The 17,474-nt window shown below is 40.8% G+C and overlaps 2 protein-coding genes and 1 long non-coding RNA gene across 5 annotated transcripts in view; 1 reads left to right on the top strand and 2 right to left on the bottom strand.

The window, feature by feature from the left end:
- The window catches only part of b4galnt4a (beta-1,4-N-acetyl-galactosaminyl transferase 4a), a 203,441-nt gene that overhangs the window by 102,281 nt on the left and 83,686 nt on the right, over window positions 1–17,474 (bottom strand). The gene's annotated exons all lie outside the window — the stretch shown is intronic.
- On the bottom strand, window positions 7,371–9,835 carry LOC127507658 (uncharacterized). The gene is made up of 2 exons (XM_051884950.1): window positions 8,452–9,835; window positions 7,371–8,343 (listed from the first exon to the last, which is right to left on the bottom strand). The coding sequence occupies exons 1-2, from the start codon at window positions 9,833–9,835 to the stop codon at window positions 7,631–7,633; spliced, it is 2,097 nt and encodes a 698-aa protein (XP_051740910.1). The 3' UTR covers window positions 7,371–7,630.
- On the top strand, window positions 7,865–8,478 carry LOC127507662 (uncharacterized). Its single transcript, XR_007928405.1, has 3 exons — window positions 7,865–8,002; window positions 8,138–8,164; window positions 8,273–8,478. It is a non-coding gene; the product is annotated as an uncharacterized LOC127507662 (long non-coding RNA).

A 17,474-nucleotide genomic window follows, 5' to 3' on the forward strand; every position in this document is an offset into this window, starting at 1 on the left:
ATATATTTCCTTCTGGAGCATCAGAGAATGTTCGAACCTTTTTTAATACTTGCGTACTCATTTGTCCTCAGTGTGAAAAGATGGATCTCAAAATCATAGGGACCTATTTTAACGATCTAAGCGGATGGTCTAAAGCGCACGGCGCAAGTGCACTTAGGGCATGTCCGAATCCACTTTTGTTAGTTTAAGGATGGGAAAAATGGTCGGTGTGCCTGGCGCATTGTCTAAAAGGGTTGTCCCTATTCTCTTAATGAGTAATAGGTGTGGTTTGGGTGTAACGTGCCATAAACCAATCAGAGTCTCATCTTCCATTCCCTTTAAAAGCCAGTTGCGCTCACGGCATGGCGGATTCGCTATTGACTTTACGGAATTTGCAAGCGGAATACCTGAACGCTTCTATATTGAGGAAACGGCAAGGTTAAAGCGTGCGAGCAGACCATCTATGAGAAAAGCCGGATTCCACCAAAGCATTTTTATCTTTATGCACACAATAATAATCTTTTACATTGTATTCCTTTTATTTTTAATATTTGGCATGTGTGCTGCTGCACTTCCCTGTGTGTGTAATAAGCATATTACCAACGCACTCATTAAATAACAAAACAAATATTGCGCCATTGACTTTAGACCAGGTTTCAGTTGGTCACTGGCGCAGTCTATTTCAGTTGCCTCAAAATAGCAACACGCCAATAATGCACCTGAACACACCTCGTTTTCAGACCAGCACGCCCATGGGCGCACAAATGGGTGCAAATGCATTTGCTATTTAAACAACGTGGCGCAGGACGTGAAAATGATAACTGCGTCGGGCTGATTCGTGTCGTATATCCCAAAAAATTCCTTTAATACAGCATTCTTTTTAAAATGTTTTTGAAATTAATTGGCATGAAACTTTGTCATTTCACAGGTGGTGGTCAGATAAATAAACCTTGCTCTGGAAGGAGCCAAAATGAAATTGAGTCTCTGGTCAATGTTTTTCTCATTCACTCCATCGATATGGATGCAGCCAAACTGGAAACTCAATGGCCATAATCTTCTCAGTGCTCATAAAGCCGGGCTCAACAGCGGCTCCTGGCACAGCTATGGGCCTGATTTATTAACTCTCTAATAGGCTTATGGCCACCACCCCATCGCTGCCGATGACATTTGTGCTGAGCTGCAATCTCTTGCCTCTGTGTGCTTGTGTCACAGAACTGCGGTGTCTCGCGACTCTGATTCTAATACTTGGCCCTCCATCCGGACAGGAGAGTTTTAGGCTAAACGTCACTCATCCTCTATTTTGAGCCATTCACTTGCAACCTAAAATCAGTTTACACGTTCTTTTTTGTGTGTAAAAAATAAAACCTGTCAAGAATATGCCCAGGTCACAAATTCATAAGTAAAAAAACAAGAAATTATATTTAGCTAAAAACAAACAAACCTGTTTTAAGACTACATGAAAGTGCAGTTATCTTTTTTTGTGTTGATGTATTTCCTGTTGAAACAGGAAGTTGGGGTGGGCCATATCAAATTGTTTATCCTTATTTTAAAATAAGCTGTAATCATAGGTGGAGAGTTGTGTAAGGATGGACAAGGCTTAGCCTTCCCCTGGCCATGGACTTGAGACAAGTGTGGAATTTGAATTTTCTCACTCAAACACTGCCTGCTTCTGCTTCTGATTGCTTTTAGAGAAAAAAGCTTCACATAACTGCTGGATCTAGGATCAGTTTTCTCCGTAATAATAGCATATTGGCAAAACAGAATTGCCAAGCGATCCAGGCGTATTTGTGTTTGTGCTCTGGAGAACGTCAAAGTTTCTATTTGCAATGTGTTTTTGCAGCCAATCACAAACATATCTGTTGATTTCTTGAACGCAATGGCCAATCAGAGGTGTTTAAGTTAGCACTAGATGATCACAATTAACTTTTTAACTGTTAACCGACAGTAAGAATTTTGACCTTTTAATACTTTCAGTTAAACAATTTAAAAAGTAATTTAAGTCATTTTTAAAGCAATTTTTCAAGAACATTTGGTCTATGGTTAAAAAAAAATACACTACACATTTAAAATTGAATTTTTGAAAAAGAAAAAAAAAAACCCTGATAAGTTGCGTATAAGTCACATTTTATTAGTATATTCGGAAATAATGTAAAATACTGGTAAATAAAGCGAAATGTTTACAAACATTATAAACACTATAAACATAGCTATAGGTTTATTGAGTTCCCTTCACTCCACAATAAATCCTTTCAATTTAACGGTATTCAGAACTAAACAAGAATAAAAAAAATAAAAAAAATGCTATAGAAACGTCAAGCCAAGACAAATTAATTTAAAGCAAAACTGCAACAGAAACCAGCATTGTGCTCACATAGCTTACCACTCTCATTCGACACGAATCCATATGTTTCCATATTCGCCATGTATTTGGATGCTAAACTATTACTTTTTATGTAAACTATACTTTGTACTTCACCCGTGTTCCAATATTGACATGAAACATCATCCTTCACATGCGCAGAAATGTGTTTGGCATAACACCACAGTGGTCACGCAGAACGGCACAGTACTACAGACTATTTAAATTGAGCAGTGTAACTTTTTATATGTTTGGTTGACTGTATTTTATTTTGATAATGAACAGGCTGCGATGTTAAGTTAGAAATGCTGTGATATGTTGGATGTTTGTGCGTGAGGCGCCTGCGATATCACTTAAATTGTTTCCTTATAACAGTGTAAACAACTTAAAATACTCTGTCATTTGTGATCATACAGATTAGAGTTTTCTAATGTAACAATCTTGTCGGTTAACAGTTAAATCAGTTAACAAGCTTCGATTGTCGGATAGGGGAAAAAATATGAAATGAACATCCCTACACTAAATAAAAACTCCAGCGTTTTGAGCAGTGACTGGATTCTGAGTTCTGTACACTTATAAATCCTCTCATTAAAACAATCAATTGTGTAAATAAGAGATTCATTGTGAAGTGAATGGCAGGGACTACAACAAGCTTCTTCATGGGTTAGTGACATCACAAACCCTAAAATTTACATAAACCCTGCCCCCGAGAACACGCAACAAAGGGGCTGAGGCCATGTTGGGCTGGTTTAGAGAAGAGGAAGAGTTGTTGTAGTAGAGTGTTGTTGCTATGCAGTCATTTTATGCCGGACTGCTTCACAAATGAGGGTCAATTCAATGCTGGATTTGCACAAAAGATTAACATGATGGCACATGCTAGTCGATGAGTTGAATCAACTCCACAGCAACTACATAAATTTATTTACTGTTCAGAAACGTCCAGTTTCATTCTAAAAGTTGTAACTTCTTCCTGAGTCTCTCCATCAGTGTCCGACTCCGGTTTGAACAATGTAAGGCTGAACACCATTACTGACAATCCTCATTTTGGCTGCGTGAGATTCTCCAGTTTTGTTGTTGTTGAGAAACTGAAGCGCGAGCTGCTGAATCTCCACCCTCTTCTGAAAAGCGGGCGGGGAGCAGCAGCTCATTTGCATTTAAAGGGACACACATAAAAACTGCGTGTTTTTGCTCACACCCAAATAGGGGCACATTTGACAAGCTATAATAAATGATATGTGGGGTATTTTGAGCTAAAACTTCACAGACACATTCTGGGGACACCAATGCCCGGTTGCATAAAGCACCTTAAGTTTTTCTCTTAAGTATGACACTTAAGGCGTGATTTCCCCTTAACTAAGGGAATGACTTAAGGGTGTTGCATATAATCCCTTAACAGTTTCCCTTACCTAAGGAGAACTGTTAAGTGTTTCACGACAGCAACCCAGGTTTTGTCGTTATAAAATTCTACTGTTGCCACGGACACGTTATTTGTTAATACCGATCGCGACATGTTTTCACAGAAAACAACATAAGATGGATAAGGAAAACAAAAAATAAAACCAAATATGAAAGAGAAAGACCAGACGAGAAACTCAAATTGAGATTTCTGCCATCATCCACTCACCCTCATGTTGTTCCAAACCCATAAGACATTCATTCACATTTGAATAACAAATAAAGATATTTTTAATATTCTCTCATCATTTATGTCCATTCATTGAAAGACACCCATATGAACAAGGCTGTTTCGGAAGCTCGAAAGTGCGCGCAGGTGCAAGAACCAATGAGGTTTGTTTTTGCGCGTGACGCGCGCACTTCTGCGCTTCTGTTGACCATATGTGCTACATATGTAATTTCATATGTAATGTGAATAAACACCTAAATTACAATTTGTTATCATATAAAGCAGTCGATGGTGTCTCGTTAGAAGACTTGGATTGAACCTGCTCACTCCCTGTAACACTTAAGGTGAAGTTTTTTTAACCTTATGTTATACTTAAGGAAATGACAGTTAAGGGGCTTTATGCAACACTTATCGTTTTTTTAAAGGATTACTTAAGGTGAAAAATATATAACTAAGGGAAATTCTTAGGGTTTATGACGTTTCACCTAAAGAAACCCTTAAGTAATACTTAACGGTTATTTTCTGCAACCCCCCTAAGTTTAAGGGAAACATAAGGCGAGCTTAAGGGAAAATTACACTTAAGGTGCTTTATGCAACCGGGCACTGAGACTTATATTACATCTTGTAAAAGGGCCATAATAGGTCCCTTTAAAACAAAATAATAATTGTGTTACAATATTTTTACTGAAATTCAATAATAGCCAACAGGCTTTATTATGTCACAGCCTTAAACGATGTTTTGCTACTTCAGATAATCTACAATTTCTTTCTTCTTTGATTTTGAGGGGAAATATGGCACATATCGGAAATGTTTTGTGAAATTGTATTCAACACATACACAAATACATAAAAGTCTCACAGCGTATGCACACGTGTTGCCATTATTATTAAGCACTTTCAAAAACAACCTTCTGTGCTTTATTGATTTCCTTTGTGCCATATGTGCACCGCCTAAAATGTGCCTGCTCTAAAATGGATGTCCATTTTATAAAGGGTCCCCACAATAAAAACCCATTTAGCCTTGGCTGTGTCCTTCTCATCACGTGGCTTGTGCAATTATTTTCCCATCTTTTCCTGCTCTGTTCATTTGGTGTGTCCGTGTGCCATGAGCCACACGTGATGAGTTTTATCATTATACTAATAGGTGAGGATGACAATCCAATGAAGGTGAGACATGACTCAGAGAGTTTGGCAGTAACACCGTGGAACAGCATGGCAATGACCAGTAAACAAATACGACACTTTCAGGTCACATAACGTGTTTGTGTGAGGAGAGTGGGTACATTTGGAATGGCACTTTACCTTTTTGCAATATTCAGCGCGCATGCTGTGCACAGTATGCGAATATTCTGTATGCATATACAAAATACCCAACTAATAAAGTACATTTCCCAAAATATGCAGTATACAAACAGAGCAGACTGCAGGATACAATCCCACAATTCATTGAGCCCAAATTGAATTTTATTTCCATTGTAAAATTAACTGTTTTATATGGTTTTAGTCATAATTATCTCTTCTTGATTCAGTCATACTGATTTCACGATTTGTGATGTTCATTAATTAGTCAATTTTACTCTGACTGAAATGGCAAATCATTTCAGTCAACAGCAAAATTACAGAATTAATTTCCCAAAACAAATTCAAATTTTGAATCAATATTATATTACTGTTCAAAAGCTTCAGTTCAGTAAGATTTTTAAATGTATTTGAAAGTCTCTTATGCTCACCAAGTGATCAAAAATAAAGTAAAACAGTAATATTGTGAAATATTCTGTTGATAAGTGTAACTTTGCTTAATTCACTAAAATTATTGTGCATTTGCATTCTATTACTACCAAAATAATAGTAGCTTATTTCAGATTTCTACATCAACAACAAAATAAATGGGTTTCTTTTCCCTTTTGATGAGCCTGTTTATTTTTCCAATTCTTACTAATTACAATAATACTGTATGACTGCATATTATGATTTGTATAAATCACAACAGATGAGAGACACTGAGCTAGAAGGAGATTATTTTGAGGAGTATTACCCATGAAAAAAGTGAGGGGAAAAAAACAAAACACAGTCCAGTCCCTATAAGGACTCTTTAAATGATTAGTGATTCCTAGCAGACACCATAACGCACCGGATCATCGGATCAACTGTAAACACACCCGGTTATCTCACTCTACAATCTCAGGTCATTTCTGAGCACTGCAGAGCACAGGTCATTAAAAACACCCATGCTGTTTTGTATCTCACAGCTCCTACTTTGAGCTGTAACCTCCTGTTGGCTGACACTTGCTGTGTGGGATTGAAATCTATGTGGTGTAAAATGGGCAACAAATATTTGGATGTTTAACAGCTTAAGCTTAAACTAAACTTCAAAATATCTTAATTTATCATCACCAGACAACTGTTTTGCAGCATTCATATGATGCTGCCATAGAATAGTCAACTTTTCACAATCCAATCAATTCCCATAAAATATCCTGTCGTGGCCAAAAATAAATCACATTATTAGATTGACTAGATTGGTGTCACTAGATGCTACAAGAGCGTTCCATAGAGTTGCGTTTTAAACTCACTTTCGATCTTACACCCATACACTAAATTTACCTGCAGCCAAGTGACCCACCTTTTCCCACACTGCGACCCACAGTTTGAGATACCCTGTTCTAAAGCAAGCTATTATCTCATAAACTCTTGCACCTGGGCAGCTCTTAAGACAGCTAACATATGGGCAATTTACGCTCCCATAAAGACAATTGTAAACGTCTAAGATGTGCTCTGGAGTCCATAACTGGAAAATTAAGAAATCATACTTAAACAAGTCCTCTTACTGAAAGCTAAAAGCACTAAGTATCAAAACAAAGCACTAAGTACATCGACAAAACAATAGAATACATTTCATATAATTTATGAGCATAATGTTGGCAGTAGAACAGCCAGGCTCAATTACGCTGGCCTTGATCTCTGGAGAAACTGTAAGCTGAATGAAGCTTTTGGCTCCGAGCAAAAACAGAAGCCTGTTCAGTTCTTAATATTCAAAGTCGTGCAATTACATGGCATTTCCGAACCACAGCAGTGATAACATGTTAAAAAGCTCTGTGTGTAGTTATGAATATTTGTAGTTTAACATTAGTTTAGGTTATAAAAAAGAAAAACCAAGTAAGTTCAGAACTATTGAAGTGTATTCATAGAGCTCTAAAAGATTAAAGGGTTAGTTCACCCAAAATTGAAAATTTCTGTCATTAATTACTCACCCTCATGTCGATATTTTTCATAAAATCCGATGGCTCAGTGATGCCTCCATTGCAAGCAAAATAATTAACACTTTCAGATGCCCAGAAAGGTACTAGAAACATATTTAAAAACAGTTCATGTGAGTACAGTTGTAATGATGGGTCGAATGCGTGAGGATCCATTTGCAGCTTGTTTATTAAAAGTACTTACAGAGTAGACAGGGGCAAAGGCAGAGACACAAACAGGGACAGGCAATGGTCGAGGCAGGCGGCAGACAAGCAGAGTCCAAATAACAGGCAAGGATCAGGGCAGGCGGCAAACAAACACAGTCCAATAAACAGTCCAATGGCAACAGAAATACAATCCACAAGAAAACGCTCAGAAGTGATCACCGGGGCAAATCAAGACTTCGCAAAGGGTGTGTGTGTGTGTGTGTCTTAAATAGTCCAGGTAATGATCTGCAGGTGTGTGTGGCAATTGGTGATTGGTGCATGTGATTGGAAGGGAGGATTATGGGAAGTGGAGTCCAGGAACTGACAGGAACAGACAGTGATCGTGACATAACGCCCCCCTTCCGGAAGGCGCGTCCTCGCGGCGTAAATGGCACAGATAGGGAGGGGGGGGTGGGTACATTGGAGACCTGTTGGCAGACGGGAACGGGGTCTCCAATGCAGGTCCAGGAACTCGGGCAGCCACGGGGGGTCAGGTGCCACGGGCAGCCACGGCGGGTCAGGTGCCACGGGCAGCCACGGCGGGTCAGGTGCCACGGGCAGCCACGGCGGGTCAGGTGCCACGGGCAGCCACGGCGGGTCAGGTGCCACGGGCAGCCACGGCGGGTCAGGTGCCACGGGCAGCCACGGCGGGTCAGGTGCCACGGGCAGCCACGGCGGGTCAGGTGCCACGGGCAGCCACGGCGGGTCAGGTGGCTTAGGCAACCACGGCAGGTCAGGTGGCTTGGGCACCCACGGCAGGTCAGGTGGCTTGGGCACCCACGGCAGGTCAGGTGGCTTGGGCAACCACGGCAGGTCAGGTGGCTTGGGCAACCACGGCAGGTCAGGTGGCTTGGGCAACCACGGCAGGTCAGGTGGCTTGGGCACCCACGGCAGGTCAGGTGGCTTGGGCACCCACGGCAGGTCAGGTGGCTTGGGCAACCACGGCAGGTCAGGTGGCTTAGGCGGCCCCGGTAGGTCAGGTAGCTTGGGCGCCCACGGCAGGTCAGGGTCCGTAGCCGGCCACAGCAGTTCACAGGCGGTTGAAGACCGTGGGCGTGTAAGGTCCCCACCCGCAAGCTCAAGCAATTCGGAGGCCGCTGATGATCGCGGCCGTGCAGGGACCCCACCCACAAGCTCCCCACCCTCAGGTATATGGCCCCCCCCCAAAAAGTTCTTGGGGAATTCAATGGAGGCCGTGGCGGTTTCGTGGGTAAGGAGCTCGGGTGGCGCCGGCAGGGCGAGGAGCTCGGGTGGCGCCGGCAGGGCGAGGAGCTCGGGTGGCGCCGGCAGGGCGAGGAGCGCGGGTGGCGCCGGCAGGGCGAGGAGCGCGGGTGGCGCCGGCAGGGCGAGGAGCGCGGGTGGCGCCGGCAGGGCGAGGAGCTCGGCGCCGGCCTCCGTGGCCGTATCAGGAAGAGCGGACTGCTCTGGGACGGCAGCGGGCTGCTCTGGGACGGCAGCGGGCTGCTCTGGGACGGCCTCCGGGCCTTGAGGGATGGAGGAAGCCTTCTTCCTCCTCCTCCTCCGTTTGCATGGTTGAGGCGGTGGCTCTGTGCCTACCTCCTCGGTGGGCGCTGCAGCGGGCTCACGGGGTGGAGCGGACTCACTGGCTGGGACGACCCCTATGTTCCCAGACACTGGCGGCACGGCCATCTTGCCCGTGGGCACTGGCAAAGCGGCCATCTTGTCCATAGCATCAGGAGAGTTTGAGTGCGTAGCAACCGGCGAGCTTGAGTGCGTAGCAACCGGCGAGCTTGAGTGCGTAGCAACCGGCGAGCTTGAGTGCGTAGCAACCGGCGAGCTTGAGTGCGTAGCAACCGGCGGAGGCTTAGGAATGCCAGCCGCTCGTGCTGAAGTCAGCGGTAGATCAGCCACACTGGAACGCAACCCACTCCACTCCCAAACAGATCCAGAGACGTAACGTGACTCTAGAAGAACAGCGGGGACATGACGTTGTTCTGGAAGATCAGAGGAGACGTGATTTGGCTCACGGAGGTCAACTGTGACTTGACTTGGTGTTGTTGTTGTAGCCGCCACCTTGTGAGTGTCCTCTGGCACAGCAGCAATTACGTGAATGGATGAAGTGTCGCATTCCTCCGCGACACCCACAGTAAACGGAGAGCCAACAGTCAATAGTGTAAATTCCAGAAAATGACTAAGGGAGGAGCGGGGTCCCTCACGAATTAGTTGTTTTTTAAGTGGTTGATTGATGCCCTCACAGAAAAAGTCTATGAGCACGCAGTCCGGCAGATCTGACCAATAAGCAATGTTCAAATATTCAGTGATATAATCCTCAATCGATCGTGTGCCCTGCGTGAGTCCTAATAACAATTGTGCGATATTCCTACCGGGCCATTGTTCTTCAGGAAAGCCGCTGAATCCATGTGTTGGCGAAGTCTTCTGTAATGATGGGTCGAATGCGTGAGGATCCATTTGCAGCTTGTTTATTAAAAGTACTTACAGAGTAGACAGGGGCAAAGGCAGAGACACAAACAGGGACAGGCAATGGTCGAGGCAGGCGGCAGACAAGCAGAGTCCAAATAACAGGCAAGGATCAGGGCAGGCGGCAAACAAACACAGTCCAATAAACAGTCCAATGGCAACAGAAATACAATCCACAAGAAAACGCTCAGAAGTGATCACCGGGGCAAATCAAGACTTCGCAAAGGGTGTGTGTGTGTGTGTGTCTTAAATAGTCCAGGTAATGATCTGCAGGTGTGTGTGGCAATTGGTGATTGGTGCATGTGATTGGAAGGGAGGATTATGGGAAGTGGAGTCCAGGAACTGACAGGAACAGACAGTGATCGTGACAACAGTGGTTCAACCTTAACGTTATGAAGCAACGAGAATATTTTTTGTGTGCTAAAAAAACAAAATAACGACTTTTCAACAATATCTAGTGATGGGCGATTTCAAAACACTGCTTCACGAAGCTTTATGAATCTTTTGTTTTGAATCAGTGGTTCGGAGCGCCAAAGTCACGTGATTTCATTAAACGAGGCTTCATTACGTCATAAGTGTTTCGCAATTTCAATGGTTCACGTGACTTTGGCAGTTTGATACGCGATCCGAACCACTGATTCGAAACAAAAGATTCGTAAAGCTTCATGAAGCAGTGTTTTGAAATCGGCCATCACTAGATATTGTTGAAAAGTCATTATTTTGAGGTTTTTTTGGCGCACAAAAACTATTCTTGTCGCTTTATAATATTAAGGTTGAACCACTGTACTCACATGAACTGTTTTAAATATGTTTTCAGTACTTTTCTGGGGATCTGAAAGTGTTAATTATCTTGCTGGCCTCACTGAGCCATCGGATTTTATCAAAAATATCTTAATTTGTGTTCTGAAGAAGAACGAAGGTCTTACGGGTGTGGAACGACATAAGGGTGAGTGCTGACAGAAATTTCATTTTTGGGTGAACTAACCCTTTAAAGAGGTTCTGCTTGTTCGTAAAATAACTTTTTCCCAATGCTGTGCTTCTATTTATTTTACTATATTGTATTTCTTTCCATTTTTGCATAGCTTGGTACATACTGTACTTTTCACCAAGAATTAAAAAAATATATACAATAATAATAATAAATATTATAATAACAATATTTATTATTTGCTTATAGCACCAATTCTGACAAAAATTTAGTACACAATTTCGTTCAGACACTATGTACGGACATGCCCATTTTTGTAACAGTCAGCCATTTTGATCTGACATTATTAATTGCTAAAACCTGACTGGCTGTTGGCAGCCATGTTTTCTATTTGTTTGAGTCATATTTAAAGAATATGTTAGCATGTGTACTAAAGATAATGTGCACCAATTTTCAACTTTATGAATCAAACGGTTGCAGGGTTAGTGGTTTTTCATTTATAGAGCCTCCTATGGGCGGAATTTAATGTAACTACTGTATATTGCATATAATCACTACAAACTCGCAGCATGCCTCTAACAGTATGCCCACTTTGAAGTATTTATATACTATATAAATACAGGAATCATTAAGAAACACAAATTCCTTGTCATTGTACCAGCACAGTATGTTTTTGTGAGACAAAGAAGAAAAATTAAAGTGAAAAATTAATTGAAAAGGGGCTTGCAGGCATAAAGTGCAGTCAGGCTAACAATGCCCATCAAAGAGATTGTCGAAAATACAAGACTTTAAAGATAAGAGTGTAAATTAAGAATGCCAATATCAATTGGGCCAACGTTCGCAGCAGGATGAAAGGAGTGTGAAGGACACAGTCGAACCCTCTTGAGCATTTCCCATGATGCATTGATCATTAAGCTAATCACGATAGTCTTTCACCAGCTGAAGCGAAATTGTTGAACTGTTCTCAAAGGACAGTTGGGAAAATCAGTTATACTGATGAAAATAAACAAGTTACGAAACAATGTTGTATTGTTATTTTAATTTTCTATGACCCTTGAGTTGGGTTTTTAGTCTATTGCTGCCTCCCAATTGACATACCCTAAAAAATTGTTCTTTCGAGTGTATAGTAGAAGAGTAGGTAAGTTTTGGGACATTCCACTACATCATAAAACTGCGTCTCAAACCCACGACCCACATTTTCCCTTTTCACTCTTAAAAATAAAGTTGTTTTTCTATTGGCATCAATGGTTCCACGAAGAACCTTTAACATCCATGGAACCTTCCCATTGTTCTTTGTGGAACCCAAAATAGTTCTTCTATTGCATTGCTACAAAATCTAAACATTTTTCAGAGTGTTCTTAATACCACTTTCCTCTGACTAGATATAGCTCTTATTTTTTATTTAATATGTTCTACCACAAATTCCTTTTTCATTAGGGAAGACGTTAACACAAAAAAGAAAACAATGTTCATTGAACTACTTCATAGGGTTTTCATTTGGGCTCAAGGTATTAGAGCATCACAATATCAAACACACATACATACACGTACACCCAATCTGTCCACTGCCATGGCATATGTTGACTATTAGTCATTAGCTCCACCTCTGAAGGCGTCCCATCTATGACAACACAGTTCCATGCTTGCTTCTATCTTGCAAAGCCAGCAGGTACAAAAATCTAATTAACAGTCATAAACAGAACAACAGTACTGTGCAACTTGCAGCTGGCAGCTGGTGGTGCTGTCATTTATTGGGAGGCTTGGACCCCTTTTTCCATTTATAACAATAGAAAAGTGTCTGCAGTCCATTTGTAGTCTCGGACAAAGGGGCTAAGAGGGTGAGCGGGGGAAATCGATGCTTTTGCAGGGGAGATCAATCATGGGGCCGGCAGGCTGATAAAAATCAATGTGAAGTGAGGGCCATGGGTTGTTTTTCAATAGGAGACAGTGCATTATGAACTGCAAACATAGAGACAGTAACCGGGGTGGACTAGCGTGTTTCTCAGGAGAGAGCCTGCAATGACTTCTGAATGTGGGGTGTAAGCCAGAGATGATTTTGGAGTCAGATGGCATCCTTACAGGACACCCACAGTCCGTTCACTGGTGCATAAAGCAAACAAAAATGGCTGAACAATTAGCAACTAGCATACGCAAACATACCATTCACATGTTCTTCTGTGTTATCTCTACAATTGTTCAGGACAGACACTGGTGTTCTATTAGTTTTATCCAAGCTGGTCTATTATTGTGGTATCATCAATTTCAGCCTTACCCACACTTAGACGATACCTTACAAGTGAACAGTCGCTAGCCACTATGTCAGTCAGACGGTTTCTTTAAACAAAATGGATGAAAATTCATGCTGATAGTCTCTGAGACAACTGTTTACTGGATTACACAAATACAGTTCTTTTAAGCAAGGCAAAAAGGTCACTCGGCGGCCATTTTGTTTATGCCCCCAGACAGCTATTTCTAGTCAAACAAGTACAGCATTACAGCATATTGAATCAATTCAATAACAATATCACATCCTCAACATGTATGGCGAGATCTCATGAAGACAGATGCAGAAAGACGACATTCGTCAGCCATCTTAGTAAGTTTCTACACAAAGAATTTGTCAAATTTGTTAAGTAAATATTTGTTTTTATTGGTTTAAACACCTGAAAGCAAAAAGACCACTCAAAGCTGTAAGAACAACTTTTTATAGTGTATGTTTCAACAACACACAGGAAACTTGACTCAATTTCAATAAAGTTTTGGGTTAGCATGTTGCTAAGCTAACTGCATGTTACTATAAGAAACATAAAAACATCTCCCATAAATATTGGTTACAATATACATACTGAATTCCACTGAACTATTTTAATTTATTCATATCAGTATTCTTATTGAATAATTAGAATGCCTGCCTTTAGAATGCCTACCTTTTTACACGATTCTTTGTGTGGGTTTGGTGAAGTGTAATAAAAACAAACAGTCACGTGTGAAACTTACTTCTTATCGCTGCTTGCTGATGGTTTAGAGGACAATTACTCCAAGTCGCCCCCTGTCGTTTCAAAGAATAGTACAACCGCAGTGCGGAGCCAGGCGAAAGTATAAATAAGGATAAGATGCTGCCTCCATAGGCAATACACTAGGTCTTGAAACAGAGTAACTGTCTCGACTCACCTTGAGCTCTAAAAATTTTCATGGTTCAAGTGCTTAAAGTTTACCAAGGGGCATTTGTTGAGATGGTTCAGAGATCAAGAACTTAGTTGTAGACTGCAGAGAATTATGATACTCAAAGTTGAGTCTGTTGAACTTTTAAGACAAGTCTGAAAAATCAAGAATAAAAGGTGGACTGAAAGTGAGAATTCAGTAACCGGGTATGCATTCAGTCTGACAACTTGAACAGGAGGTGAAAAAAAATAAAAAAATAAATAAAAAATCCAGAGATAGGAGCAAGAGATGGAGGTGAACACTGATTATGCTATAACTTTGCTAGAAATTCAAGCAACCAATGCCATTTCTTAGACACATATTGCATGGTTGAGGTGTAATTTATCTTTGTGGCTTTTTAAGGTTTAAGTTTAGGGTTTATTAAATATTTAAAAATAAATAATTACATTTAACAATAGTATTTAATTTAATTAGTTTGGGAGGTTCTTTAAATAATGCAATTACTAAATTTTACATATTTTATTGATGTAGTTCACCGCCGAGATATGTAAGCAATATCACACGAGTAGCCATGCGATATCGCTCTATATCAGCACGGCTGTGATTACCTACGGCCGAATCACAGCTGTGCTGATATACAGCCAAATCGCACGGCTACAATTGTGATATTGTGTTTATACAACAGTTCGACAGCACAAGTGTGTAAATAAATAAGAAACAACAACGGATTGTCTTTAAAAAACCCTCTTTTGTGAGGAACTACTTCCTTCTGCCACGGATTCAACTCCAAGTTTACAGTTTAACAGTTGAGCCCAAGCCTCCGTTACTAATTCTACAACGTCACTTTAGAACTAGTAACGAAGGAACGTTGAGTCGTTTCATTGAAGCTCAATGTAATATGTAGAGTATTATGAGAGAGAGAGATCGCCTGAGCGAGTGCATTACCTGCATCTAGCTGATATTCTTCAGGTCAATCTTATATTCATAATCACAAAATCAGTTTGAATGTCAGCTGAGGAAAGCGATATCTTTGTCCTTTTAACATTTAAGGGGATTTCCCATGACAGTGCTAGTCAATGCATTTGTCAGTTTTTGTCAATGCATTCATCTCCTAAGATGTTGTTTAAAGTAAAAACAACGTCCTTGTTTCCTAGTTTCACTCCATTTCAATATAAAAGTATTTATGACTTACTGACTCACTCAAAGACAGTCTTTGCCGCCATCTAATTGCGTATTAATGTAACTTTCACTGAAGTCGAAATCACTAACACTCTTTCTCAATACCAAAAAATATGGCATATTATTTGTATAAAATATTATTTATTGAACAATAATATTTAAATTAACAACAATAGCCAGTATAAAAAGTTAAATAGGAAATAAACAAGCAAACAGTTCAGTCAAACGTACCAAAAAAGCAGCGCTTTAGTTAGTACCGGATTTATTTTCAATGTAAATATAAAGCTATGAAACTTAATATAGCCCTTAGGCCAAATCTATTAGCTCTGGAACAAGTAATAGATTAATAAAACCAAAGATTGCTTTGATATACCCTAAACGAATTATACCTCATGTTTAAACACTATCTACGTAAGAGCCAGTGACAAATTCCAGAAGGACTGGCTGAGATGAAGCTGTTCTCGGAGGGTACACAAGCACTGAATGGTCGCTGACGGCCTGGAGCTCACATCTCCGAAAGAGTCTAAACTAATTTTCAAATAGGCGCAATATGTTTACATATAAATCACATATCTGAGGTCTAAACAACTACATTCTCACCTAAAAACTCTTAAAACTACATTCTATTACAAAATAACAGTAGTATCTATGAAAATATGGTGGGTTTACTTGTCTGCCATGACACTCGCTGAGAGAATGCTGAAAGCAGAGTGATTCAAACGGTGAAATAGTTCCTGTGGCGATACTGGTAGAATATCGCATGGCTGGAAAGATCTCTCAGCCATTCAGATTCGAGAACCAGAACAAACTGTTGTATAAAAGTTCATATGACGCATAATGAAAAAGATTTAGTGAGAGCGGTTAAAAAAAAATAAAAATAAATAAAATCTAACCGCAAATGTTGTTCAGTAGTGAGACAAAACAAAAGAAAAAAAAAAAGTAACAATGGGAAACATGCTGTCTTTGAAATATAAGGGGGAAACATGAAAGCATGCAGCTGTCCCACAGGAATGAAAGACAATGCGGACCTTAAAAACATGCATGCAATGGCAGAGCAAAGGAGCGAGAGAAAAATAAACGATTAAACTGAGATTTTCACATCAATTATTCATCATGCTGAAGGCCTCCATGCTGCAAGGCTGCCAAATCTCATGTCAACGTTTCTTTGCCTGACACTTCAAACAAGTGAGACTACCAGAAAAAAGAAATCCTTCACTATTTTAGTTTCTTTAGAGAGCACTTTATCTTCAACCATCTATATCTGACTTCTGCCCAAAAGCAGAGAATATAAAAATTCTGCTCTTGTTAAACCTGGATAAGGCAACAATGTTAGCATCTCCAACAATCATTAGCATCTCCAGCTCTGTGTTTGGTGGTTCAATCTGCTGACTTTGGTCATGCTGAAAGATAACAAATGCAGACTTGCACTGAGCAAAATATACTTCTTTTAAAAACATTAAAAAAGTCTTACCCACCACAAGCTTTTGAAGAGTAATGTACTTTTACAGCACATAAAATACTTGGGAAGACAGTGTAACTATCCTGACTATTTCAGCTATGGCACATTAGCTAAAAACAAGCTCTTATAAAGACTCTTCACATCTCTGACAGAGTCATCACCAGAGCTTCAGCCTTAATCATTGACCTTGTCCTCTGGTTAAGCCTAAGAACCTCTTCAGAGAAGGCAAACCCCATGAGGATCCACCCACCAGGGCCCTAAAGTAAATTGGTTTCAGCTCCTCAATCCCATCCTCATTCTGGTCATGAATTAGAGGAGGAACAGGGCTCTCTGGGGTGCCTGCAAGCCATAGAGCTTTCATACACAGCATAGTGTGACATGAGAGCTGCCTGCTCCGTCCCCCTGGAACCTCCTGGACGACCTGTGCTGTCGTTCCCTGAGTTTAGCCCATTAGCTGCAGGGTTTATGGAGCACAGAATGAAGCAAGAGTCTGAATCATGTGGAGCCGATCAGCCCGGGGGTCCAATGCCTCCTGTGACATTTGAAATAACCCCAAGTAAGGGGTCAATCAGAGCCAGAGACATCTTACAATTCCTCACTCTTGCTGATAAATTGGAGACTTCAGTAGAAATGGATTGGATAAAGGAATATAGGGCACCTAAGAAACAGAAATATTTTCAGAGCAAAAGAATGAATGAGAAAGAGGGGGTCATTGGTTTAGGCACTCCAATCTTCTCAAATCATTTCTCTAGAATGAATCAATTATTCCTGTAGATATACTACTAGAGTCCAATGGAAAAGTCTTTTTCTGCCCTGTGGCATGTGGTTTTGTGAATAAACAAGACTGCATCAGATGCTAATATAGATCTGTCACCATAGTACTTGTGTTAACCAGGGTGGAG

The sequence above is a fragment of the Ctenopharyngodon idella genome, chromosome 24, assembly GCF_019924925.1.
Source record: "Ctenopharyngodon idella isolate HZGC_01 chromosome 24, HZGC01, whole genome shotgun sequence".
Classification (NCBI taxonomy): Eukaryota; Metazoa; Chordata; class Actinopteri; order Cypriniformes; family Xenocyprididae; genus Ctenopharyngodon; species Ctenopharyngodon idella.

Bases quoted from the DNA above. Each gene is read 5' to 3' on its own strand.
- LOC127507658 (XM_051884950.1), bottom strand. From the start codon at position 9,835: ATGGATCCTCACGCATTCGACCCATCATTACAGAAGACTTCGCCAACA. The intron at 8,344-8,451 runs CTTCAACCGCCT...ACCTGCCGTGGT, and splicing joins GGACCTTACACGCCCACGGT to TGCCCAAGCCACCTGACCTG.